Genomic DNA, 12,155 nt, shown 5'->3' with positions numbered 1-12,155 from the left:
TTAAGCTAGGTGTAGAAATTCCACATTCCAATGGCAGGAAACAGTCCATGCTTAACGCAACAAACAGCGAGGACTTTGACCAGAGGCGAACATTCGACTTAGAAAGATTCGAGAATTTCCGTTACGATAGCCGACTAATCTAACCGGTGCGATGCGACGCCACCCCGGTTTCCCAGCGCTAGACGCCAGTGTGGACGCTGGCGCTCGCAGGCACCTTGGCTTAGAGCGCTGTGCACATTTGCACATCTCCCCAGACGATGTACGGAGCCCGGCGTATGTAATTTAATTCCCCCCGCTTTATTTGCCAACCGTGACGGCCACAGACAAGCGACCCGACAGCCACAGAAACGTGGGCGGCGGTTTGGTTTTGCCGGCAGAATTTCCTGCTCCAGGCGGCGGTAGTGGAGCAAGTAGGTTGTCGAGCGGGGTGGTTCCGGCATTCTCAAGGAGTTCAGAGGGTTCAGTCAGCAACTGCTGAGATCCAGGGTTCGAATCCAGGCAGCCGAATGTGATGCAACTGGTATCTCGTGTGCAGCGAGTTGAGGTGTCACAGCCCAGTCACTAAAAAATAATTCCAACGTCGTAAATTGGTTTTGCACTCCAATCTCCCGGGTGTTACAAACGTCCGCATGAATGTCATGCAATGAACGCTACTCTCGACGGCAGGCTGGGTGGGAAAGCTTTGCCCTCTACTCTGTGTAGACCAGAGGTCATTTGAAGAGATTTCGGCGGTAGCTCTGTGATATCCGCTTCCCAGAGATCCGAAGTGAATTTCTTGGTCTCGGGACGCGACGCCGATAGCACAAATCGGGAAAAACCTTCGGGTCAAAAGAACAAAAATACCAGAACAAATAAATGCACAAAGTGGGCTACTCACCTCTTTGTATGGATGTTTACACACTATGCCATCACATGCACGGGTTTAATCTGGCATAACATTTTTCTCCCGCAGCAAACAGAGAACCTTTCGACTATCAAAAGCAGGAATCGAGAACGAACCGTGAGACTCAGCCAGGCGTTTGCCCGTACAGCCCTATCATCGATCTGCTGGATGAGGGGGTTCACCGTGCTGTATGGATAACGGGGAGTCATTTAACCATACTTCACATCGCTGGTCAGTTCGGGATGGTGAACGTGGCGAGCGCAGGACAGGGGAGCATAGAAGAGCAGCACAACTATCGATTTTGCTGCACTGCCTTCTGCTGCCCACCATTGTATTGTAACCTCCGATTTTGACCGATGTCACATCTTGCAAGCTGAGCAGAACAGAGCTGAGGCTGTGCAGCTCTCGGATGGGCATACGTACACCATGCCCGGCAGGAGTTACAGACTGCGAGGCTGTGTGCTGGACTGTTTGTATCTTCTCACGGTTTGGTTGGGCTGTACTGTGGGTGAAAGCCTCTCGTCCCTCCACGGCGGATGAATGATTAACGTGGAAGAGAGACGTGGTCAACCTCTCCGACGAGACTGCCTCCCCCGGTGGGAAATGCCTTTAAATAAATCTGGTCTTTGGTGCTGTTCAAAGTTATAGAAATCACACTATGAAAGCTTAAGTGGAGCTTGGGCAGGACACATCATGAGGCTTAAGGAACAAACGTTCCCGAGAGGAGATGGAGCCGTGAAATCGGTTCATGTGGAGGGGATAGACGGAGCGGTGAAATCAGTTCATGTGGAGGGGATAGACGGAGCGGTGAAATCAGTTCATGTGGAGGGGATAGACGGAGCGGTGAAATCAGTTCCTGTGGAGGGGATAGACGGAGCGGTGAAATCAGTTCATGTGGAGGGGATAGACGGAGCGGTGAAATCAGTTCACGTGGAGGGGATAGACGGAGCGGTGAAATCAGTTCATGTGGAGGTGATAGACGGAGCGGTGAAATCGGTTCACGTGCAGGGGATAGACGGAGCGGTGAAATCGGTTCACGTGCAGGTGCTGTATAGATTGATGCATCGCGGGACTATGAGCAATGGCGACAGCTTGGGGAGAGCAGCAGCGGATAGATCATGGCAGGTCATAATAGCAAAGTCACAGTGCCCCATTGCTCGTTTAAGCGGGGACACATTCCGGCTCTCAGTTATAATTACTGGGGTTGTTACTTTCGGTTAAGACGGAACGGGTTAATGCACACTGTCCCCTAAGCGTGAGCCACATGCGTCCACACTAATCAGTTTCTGGACAGGTCTCATTATTCAGGGCGGGCTAATAGACGGAGCGCCATTTCCCCCCGCGGGCAGCGGTGTATGAATTTTAAATTTTCCACGGAAGGATGCCTATGGCAACAAGAGACTTCATGAGAAGTGGCCAAGGGCACGGAGATCAAGAATGTGGAACACAGACACGTGGACACGTGAACACGTGAACACGTGGGCGCATGAACACAGACACGTGGGCACGTGAACACACAAACACGTGGGCACGTGAACACACAGACACGTGGACACGTGAACACACAGACAGACACGTGGACACAGGAATACACAATAGACAAAGATCTCCTGTATAGCCTTAACAGACTGTTGGGGCAAGTGCTGTCAGCAAATGAGGGGGTGGGTGGCCAGGGCTACGCCCAGCCGCCTTTGTCTCCCCAGTAGCGATGTTTGCACACCGCACCAGGTACTCATTTGAGGCTGAGTCGACCTAAGGGAGGCCCAGGACTAGTTCAGATAATCGTCACCGGTTTTCGCCGTGAGCGGGAATCGAACTCTGGTCGCCGGGTTCGTAGCGCAGTGTGCTAACCGCTGCACTACCACTCCCGACTTGGAACACACACAGAGACACGTGGGTGAACACACTCGCCTACACAGAAACAAACACACGTAGTCAGGACGTACTATTGACGAGTACAAAACTGCTCTAAACTTGTCCGCCTCTGCACCAATGCTGCCGGTCATCAGTTGGTCACAATTTGCTCACATTTATTTTGACGGCTACCTCAGTCAACAGGACCAGGATGCACTTCTTCAGGAACTGCTGACGGGTTTTTTACGTTGTTGTTTGAAACTTTATGGTTTTTATGGCTTACGCAGTTTTTTTCATGTCGCAATGCGTTTTGCTCGTCATTTATGAAGTTAGACAACAGTCGTGGACCGATGCTGGGACGTGGCCCCAGCCGACTGTCTGTCTGTGTGGCTTGTCTGTCTGTCTGGCTGTCTGTCTGCCTGTCTGGCTTGTCTGTCTGTGTGGCTTGGTTGCCCTCTCTGATGGTGGTGATGGTCATCATCACCAATCGGGCCGTCCTGTATACTATGGACAAGTTGCCTCGGTTGTTTTAGACGCCCCCCTCGGGCTATAGGTGGGCTCCGTGTTCACGGCCGGTCTAACAAGTCCGTGGAGTTTGGTGCGAGGTCTCCCGACTAATAGCAGGCACGTGGTGCCCAAGTCAGCAGCTGATGTGTTTGTTCCCGTGCAACACTGCGCGGTACTAGGGAGTGGCGAGACCACCGTGTGTGTGTGTCTGTGTGCGTGTGTCTGTGTGTGCGTGTCTGTGTGTGTGTGTGTATCTGTGTGTGTGTGTCTGTGGGTGTGTCTGTGTGTGTGTCTGTGTGTGTGTGTCTGTGTGTGTGTGTGTCTGTGTGTGTGTCTGTCTGTGTGTGTGTCTGTGTCTGTGTCTGTGTGTGTGTGTCTGTGTGTGTGTGTGTCTGTGTGTGTGCGTGTGTCTGTGTCTGTGTGTGTGTGTGTGTCTGTGTGTGTGTGTGTCTGTGTGTGTGTGCCTGTGTGTGTGTGTGTCTGTGTGTGTGTCTGTGTGTGTGTGTGTCTGTGTGTGTGTGTGTCTGTGTGTGTGTGTGTCTGTGTGTGCGTGTGTCTATGTGTGTGTGTATCTGTGTGTGTGTGTCTGTGTGTGTGTCTGTGTGCCGCGGATATGAGGAGTGGCGAGAGCACCTTGTGTGTGTGTCTGTGTGTGTGTGTGTCTGTGTGTGTGTGTCTGTGTGTGTGCGTGTGTCTATGTGTGTGTGTATCTGTGTGTCTGTGTGTGTGTCTGTGTGTGTGTCTGTGTGTGTGTCTGTGTGCCGCGGATATGAGGAGTGGCGAGAGCACCTTGTGTGTGTGTCTGTGTGTGTGTCTTGCGAAACGTGGACCCCCCTAATGGAGCATCTTCGCCGGTTATAAACATTTAGGCTGGCTTGCCTATGATCCATCCTGGGTTTAACCAGGCTGGATTGTGTGAGGAGCTCACAAATCCTTGAAAGATCTGGGCAAATTCCCATTGGTGAGCTCCTCCGGCAGGCAAGGCTGCGTTGGCTGGGTCATGTAGCCCGCATGCCCAGCCACCGCATGCCTAAACAGCCTCAAGGTGCACATGGCCTGGCACAAGCGTCGTGGTGACGTCACCGCCACTTAGTGGCGAATGGCGGTTGTTGTTGTGTGTGTCTGTGTCTGTGTGGGTGTGTGCATCTATGTCTGTGTGTGTGCGTCTGTGCGTGTGCGTGCCAGGGATATGGGGAGTGGTGAGCGCACCGTGTGTCTGTGTACTACGAAACCGGCGTCCCGAGTTTGATTCCGAGGGACAGCTAACAATGGCAACGTCCGCAAGCGGTACTGGACACCTCATGGGTCGACTCAGCCGTCAAGGAATATCTGTGGCAGGGTGCGTGAACAATGGGCACTGGAGAGATCGCAGCTGAACCGTTTCTGGCCTTGATTGGTACTTTTTACCAACAGCACAAGCGCCCCACAGCAATTTGCATTTGCTACACAGGGGACCTTTGGCTCCGTATGCAGAGTTTGCGTATGCAAGGGAGTGTCCCCGTAGCGCGCGTACGAGGGGCGAGTGAACGATGGGACAATGAAAGTGACGCGGACGGGCATCAATAAACCGGAACGCGGAAATCCGACACCGATCCGTCGGCTCCCTGTCCTGCCGAACGTTGTGCCGCAGAACCCAACGCAGAGACACGGCGCAAACTCAGTCCCGTCAACTCGTACGGTTCAGCTTGTATTTATGTACGGGGGAATTTAGTTTTTAGGTCCATACGGCGTACAGCCGTTTCAATACGGGCAAAAGCATTTTTTTGTCTATTTGTTTGTGTTTCTCCCTTGTGTTGAGAAGTATAAGGGCACGGGGTGACCAATAAGGTCTGAATTGGTCTGTAACAAGGTAGGGCACTGAGAAGGGGTTGACAGCTATGCAAACTGCAAGGGGTCTCCGCGTTCTCTTACCAACGACAGCCACCTTACTCATCAACCAAGACCTCCACAATTTAATTTGATATATCGCCAACCCTAGAATCTCGCGCGTTGTTACTTGTGGCGCTAAACGGGGGTTACATATTTTAGATTGTATATGGAACGCTGTCGCCAATAGTAGCCGGTGATACATCAGCATTTGATTAACGAGCCTCAGGCTGCTGATGAGACCCAGAAGGCCGAAACAGCTCCGGAGTTTATTTGCAGAAACAAATGCCGCTGAATGTCGTCTGGAAAGCCAACAGGCTGACCGGACTTAAACATAGGGTAGGTTAATTCATAGATGGAGGTTTTGCTGATGTTTGCAATGTCATCTCTAGCACTGGTCATACTATACCGCCAACAGAATACATGAGTAGACTACAGTTAGTCAATGGGCAGGTTGAACTTGAACTTCTTTCGCACCGTACGTAGCCAGTCCTGCTAATTGGCAGCTCGTATGCGGTCAGACGCCTCTTGCAGGGCGTCTGACCGTCGTGGAAGAGTAGGCCAAAAATACCCTCGAGAGGGGCTCTCTAACGCTCCCTCTAGTGAAGGCCCTTCCGCCAGCAGGCGCGTGGGCAAAGCGGTTTTTCCAGGGCAGCACCCTCCAATGCTGCGTCAATGTGCTGCGGTTTCAATGACAAACCAAACACACAGCTCATCAATCCCTGGCAAGAGATAAGCCCTCGGGTCTCCGAGAGCGCTCCGTTGGAAATTGGGACCGCTCGCACACGACGGGATTATGTAGCTATAACGCTGGGGGATTTGTGTGTGTTTTTAGATGTACAGGGTGTCCCCACAAAAAGGCATCATCCATTATTAAAGTATTATAATGAGGCAGTAGTTTTGAATGAGGTCGATAAAACCCCCAGAGACAAAGATCAATTCCCAACGGAGACTCCAACGAACCGTGCCGGTGGGGCATCCAACACAGCCCGACGGACCTTGGCGGCACGGCGCAGCGACATTCCCACCGCCGGCTTCGGCACCGCCAACGGGGAGGAGCGTCAACCCCAGGCTCGCTCGCTCGCTCGCTTCGATCGAGAAGACAACGCTTCCGACTCTTTTAGAAATCGCGAACACAGCCACCGTGAAGTCGAGGGTCGTGAGCGCGTGCTCAAGCGCCCAGAGTGACACGCCACGGCCGACATCTCGGGAGGACGACTTGCGGGTCATCGTCGTTACCGTGCCCGCACATCCATTCCTCCCCACCGTGGGCGATGCATTTAAATGAGAGCTGTTTTTTTCTTTTCTCTCAAATTTTTTCCCAATCTTCCTGCTAAATGCCCGGGTCGCCGTGCCCAGACACGCAGCGTGGTGCGACACGCGGGCAACCGCGTAAACCCGCCGGGCACGTGCGCAGACTTGCTTTAAAGGTACACGCACACACACAGACAGACTCGCAGATGCTACCCTTCCCCACCACCCCCCTCCACCCCAAGTGTAGGCTTGTAAACGGAGAGCTGTTAGCGAGCACCTACTGACGTTGGCAAGACACACAAACAGGTTGGTATGGCCGGGCACCATGCAAGACTGCCTTTGCCGCCCCGTTTCCCATATTTACACACTGCACCAGTGACTTGATTTTGTTTATGCTGAGTCAACCTATTAGAAGCTCACACCAGATTTGTAATTGTTAAATCTCAATAGGTGGGGGGGGGGGGGGGGGCGCAATGGTTCGCGCATTACGCCATGAACTCTGTAACCCGAGTTTGACTCCTGGTCATGGCTATCAGCAGTGGCGAAGTAATATCTGCACCGACATGGGCTCCCCTTCATCAACGTTGACCAGCCAGGTGAAGTATGGCCGAACAACCGCCGAGACCGACCCGGTGTCAAGAGGCCTTCGTCCAGCAATTGCGCAACTCCGCTTAGCTTGCAAGGCAGGGATTAGATGGGGCGTATTCCAGACGGTTCGTTAATACTACATCGGCCATCACATATCAGTGAGCAGTAAATTATATTTTGTATGAACGTTCAGGCACATCAAAAACACCTCCATTCTCAAATGAGTCTCAAGTGATGTCCATCACCAATGGAGCCCCTGCGGCCCGTGGCAACATTTCCACAGTCCTGTGGCAGGAGATCTTCACCCCATTCCACAACGGCTGCTCCCAAAGTGGTGCTCATTTTATAAACCCCCGGAGAGACGACGACGATGATGATGATAATGATGGGCTCGACTCACAATTTGCAATCACAAACGTCTATCGAGGCCGGAACGTTGCATGACGAGGGGTTGGCGTGGCCAGCACCTTTGTCTCCGCAGTGCACTCTTAACGACAACTGCAGAGCCACGTGGGTCACATCTCCAAATCCCTCTGTCATTCAACCCGGCGTGATGTTGACACGCATCGAATATTCAACAAAACCATTTACATAATCCACTCTGCTTGTGGTTACCATTTGCAAATCGGAGGTAGGATAATTAAAAGGCATTAGGAGACGAAACCTGGCTTCAATTATTTCACAAAATAAGACTGCGTCCACAGGGAACAGGATTATGAAAATAAAAAAAATTAAAGAAGCAAGAAGCTCAGCTGGTGTGCAAGAAGGCAGGCAGGGGACTGACAGCTAGAATTGAAAGCTCATTGACCTGTCTGCCACTATGTCCACGTGGCCTTTCCAGATAACATTTCTCTCCACACGCCGTACTAACCACACGTGCACTTTTATTTCTTTATATACGTTAAACTGGCGGGGGGGGGGGGGGGGTTTGGTTATCGTGCGTGCCGTGTGCCTTCGTTTCGGTTGGGCAGCCCCGATTTAATTGGTACATCAAGGTGAGTTTCCATTGCCAATCCCGAGCGCAGTGGGCGAATCAGTGGTCATTGCTCAACGGAAAAACGTAAAGTGCAGCCCTGCTATTTGCTTGGAGATCTGAAATGTGAATTCTGCACACTTGATGGCGGAAGGGCGTCCGTGAGAGAGAGAAGTCTAGCGGAGCTCCTCACTACAGGATGGTTTGGCCGACTCTCTTTCATGCTGGAAGAGGCGGCAGTACCCACACTTTATCTCACCACACGCTACCCGCCCATCGACTAGCTGGTGTACCCATTTACCTTGTGCCGCTAAGTGGGAAGAGGCGTTGGGGGCGGGGATTAAGCAAACCGGCCATCGTTTCAGCCGCAGAGGCAGGAGATTGAATCGACCTGGCCACCTCCGGTTTGCAAGCGCAGCGTGCCGACCGCTACAGCACGCCGGGCTCCCGCTCAACAGTGCCGTGCAACAAGAGACAATCCTCAAACACGACGACACAAAGGTCCCCCGTATAGCCTTACAACAGACCGCCGGGGCCAAGTGCTGTTGTTAGCGAGCTCCTGTGAAGGCCGGCACGGCACACGAGGAGGCGGGTGGCCAGCACCACGCCCCGGCCACCTTCGTCTCTCCCCTCCCATCGCCGTTGTTTACACAAACGCACAAGATACCCATTTCTAAGGGTGAGACAACCTTGCGGGGGGAGTGCCCAGGACCGGGTTTGGATATCCGTCGCTGCCGTTGTTGGCTGCGAGCTCGGGTCGGCGGGTTTGTCGTGGCTCGGCACGCCGACCGCTGCGCCGCCGCTCCCCACGGAGACAATCGCGTAGACCACATTGCGACGACGACGCCGACGACACACGACACAGCGGTGCCGTGATAAACACTCGCGGCGTTAAATTGATACGACGCACGTCGATATATTGACGCGGCGCCACAAAGCGTATAGAGTCGCGCACTAATAACAGCCCGTCTCGGCGCTCAAATGGGCGCACGTGGTGGCCACTTATCTCAGGCCACGGCCCTAATTAAGCAGTGGACACTCAACATATCTATGCTGGTGGGACCAGTCTCTGCCCAGGGCAACTGCTGTTGACTTACAACAAAGCGGTGCACATTTGATCGACCTCGGGAGGAATAATGCTGATGGGCCGAGACGATTCCGGAGGGACGGGGGTAGAATTTGAATTCACAACGTTCCGAGTGCTCTATCCTGGCATTCCAGGTTTGCTCACACACGATAAACAAAGAACTGGTTGAAATATCGGAAGGTGGGAGCCGGTAACATCGTCAACTATTATTTGTTTTGACTATTTTATTTTACCAGGTAAGGCCCCACTGAGCTATGTAGCTTTTTTTTAAGGTGACCTGTCTATCACAAATGATAGCTCATTATCATTATGTGGAAATTTATACCAGCCAAATACTTGAAATGCATGTCCATAAATGCGGAGGGAAAACCAGGAATACTCGGAGAAAAATCCACGGGACCACGGGGAGAGACACGCCGCAAACTGCAAATATACAGCAGGCGTCAGGGTGGGGATCGAACCCACGACCTCCTGTAGACCAGGCGAGGGAGTTAACATCTCCTAGCCACCGTGATGATGAGAGAGAGACGCAAACTCCAAATATACAGCAGCAGGCGTCAGGGTCGGGATCGAACCCACGACCTCCTGTAGACCAGGCGAAGTAGTTAACATCTCCTAGCCACCGTGATGATGATGAGAGAGAGACGCAAACTCCAAATATACAGCAGCAGGCGTCAGGGTCGGGATCGAACTCACGACCTCCTGTAGACCAGGCGAAGTAGTTAACATCTCCTAGCCACCGTGATGATGATGAGAGAGAGACGCAAACTCCAAATATACAGCAGCAGGCGTCAGGGTCGGGATCGAACCCACGACCTCCTGTAGACCAGGCGAAGTAGTTAACATCTCCTAGCCACCGTGATGATGATGAGAGAGAGACGCAAACTCCAAATATACAGCAGCAGGCGTCAGGGTCGGGATCGAACTCACGACCTCCTGTAGACCAGGCGAAGTAGTTAACATCTCCTAGCCACCGTGATGATGATGAGAGAGAGACGCAAACTCCAAATATACAGCAGCAGGCGTCAGGGTCGGGATCGAACCCACGACCTCCTGTAGACCAGGCGAAGTAGTTAACATCTCCTAGCCACCGTGGCGCACGAGGACGTGGCCGCAAGCCGGGCGGCTCACCTCCATCCGTCGCGCGGTAGGTAGCTGAAGGCGCCGTCGATCACGCTGGCGCAGAACTGCCCGCCGGTGATGAACAGCGCGTTGATGGTGACGAGGCGGCCCCGCAGGTGTGGGGGGGAAGCCTCGGCGATGTACATGGGCACCGCCATGGAGGCCAGGCCTGCCACGTGTGGGAGGTGGGCACAGGGAGGGAGGGAGGGGGCATGGACGTCAAGGAGGAAGTGGTGAGAGAGGAAGCGAGAGTCAGGATGGGGGACAGCAGTAAAGGTGTCGGCGGTGAGATTGGGGGGGGGGGGCAGCAATGAATTGGGCGGTGGTGAGAATGGGGGGGGGGCAGCAATAAGTGGGGCAGCGGTGAGAGTGGGGGGGGCAGCAATGAATGGGGCGGTGGTGAGAATGGGGGGGGGGGGGCAGAAATAAGTGGGGCAGCGGTGACAGTGGGGGGGGCAGCAATAAGTGGTGCAGCGGTGAGAGTGCGGGGGTCAGCAATGAATGGGGCGGTGGTGAGAGGCGACATCTGGGAGAGGTGGACAGCAGCGACAGAGAGCTGGGGCAGTTACAGACTCGCCATCGAAATCAGCGGAAATCGCGGAGCCAATCGCCATCGGGTACGAAAGCAACTGCCACGAGTTGGGGGGGGAGGGGGGGGGAAGGAACCGCTCACCGATGCCACATCCGACGATCACGCGCCCCACCAGCAGCACCACGGGGCCCTGCGCGAGCCCGAGCGCCAGCGACCCCACCGCGAAGAGCGTCGACGCGGCCAGCACGACGGGGCGGCGGCCCGCGCAGTCCGCCGCCCAGCCCCCGAGCAGCGCCAGCAGCGCCGCGGCGCCCACGGCCGCCGACACGAGGGCCGCCTGCCACGCGGCGTTCAGCGCATAGCGGCGCTTCAGCAGCAGCATGGCACCCGACACCACGCCCGTGTCGTAGCCGAACAGGAAGCCGCCGATGGCCGAGAAGGCGCACAGCACGAAGATGAAGGTCGGCGTGGGGGGGCCGGTGCCGGCGGGCTCGGCGCCGTCGCCGCCGAGGTTGCTCTCGCTCGAGCCGGGACCCACGATGCGCCGGCGCTCCGTGTCCGAGCCACGTCGCCCGCCCATCTTGCTGATCGTCGGTTGGTGGGCGCCGTCAAAGCTTCAGCTGTCGCAACCCCCCCCTTGTAGCTCCTCCTCTTGGCCACCACCACCACCGTCACCACCGTCACCAGCGCAGCAGCAGCAGCTGCTACTGGAACCACCACCACCACATTGGGGTATGAGACGATGTTGTGGTTATGAGCTGAATGGAAGTGCTGGATGAGGAAGAAGCGTTGGAGGTCAGAGTGCAGGTAAAGTGTCTCCCTGGTGAAGTGAGCGCACGGTGGTAATGATCTCCATCGGCTGCCCTGAGCCAGTGGTGGAAATTCCACATTTTCATGGCAGGCACCACATCTCGACTGGGAACTGAAAAAGCCATTTGTTATTACCCTGCCACCCCCCTCCCCCCGATGCGTTTCCCAGGTTGTGCCGGAACGCCCTGTCCTGAGCGGTGACGAGTCACGGCGCTTCGTGCCACGTGACGAGCGCTTCAGTCCACCGAAGAGGTGTTGTGATGTATAATAATAATGATGATTCAATGTATAATGCGCAGTCCATCCCAGGATCCCAATGCGCATTGCATGAAAGGCAGGAAACAAAAAAAGAACCAAGGAAAACCGACCAAATTAAAGAGGGAAGGCCACATTAAAGAGATGGGTTTTCAAAACAGACTACCGACTCCGATTTCCTGTATGCGGACGATGGCCTTGATCCAGGGTCAACATACTGCACCCCCTTCTCCAGCGGAGGCCCTTCCGCCAAAGCGGTGGCATAGGCCAGCAATTGCAGGGCTGCACCTTTAGCTTTCGCGTAAATAATTCCCACTCGCACGCACTCAGTGCGCAGCCCATTTGTCAATCCACTGCTGGATGAGGTCCATAACTCCACCTACTTGATCATACTTCACCACACACCTGTCAACCCCCTTGTCAG

At 54.3% G+C, this 12,155-nt stretch overlaps 1 protein-coding gene across 3 annotated transcripts in view; it reads right to left on the bottom strand.

The window, feature by feature from the left end:
• Window positions 1–12,155, bottom strand: part of SLC2A13 (solute carrier family 2 member 13) — a 43,026-nt gene that overhangs the window by 29,631 nt on the left and 1,240 nt on the right. For 2 of the 3 annotated variants that reach the window (XM_061574085.1, XM_061574087.1), the window contains exons 2-3: window positions 10,808–11,373; window positions 10,144–10,303 (exon numbers count right to left, since the gene is read on the bottom strand). In XM_061574085.1, the coding sequence (XP_061430069.1) occupies window positions 10,144–10,303; window positions 10,808–11,246 (599 nt within the window). In that variant the 5' untranslated portion in view covers window positions 11,247–11,373. The remainder of the gene's footprint in view (window positions 1–10,143; window positions 10,304–10,807; window positions 11,374–12,155) is intronic. The other variant, XM_061574086.1, reaches the window with a different exon arrangement.

The sequence above is a fragment of the Lethenteron reissneri genome, chromosome 54 (genome assembly GCF_015708825.2).
Source record: "Lethenteron reissneri isolate LAM-NWPU_2019-01 chromosome 54, ASM1570882v1, whole genome shotgun sequence".
Classification (NCBI taxonomy): domain Eukaryota; kingdom Metazoa; phylum Chordata; class Hyperoartia; order Petromyzontiformes; family Petromyzontidae; genus Lethenteron; species Lethenteron reissneri.
This window is presented reverse-complemented; position numbering and strand designations above follow the sequence as displayed.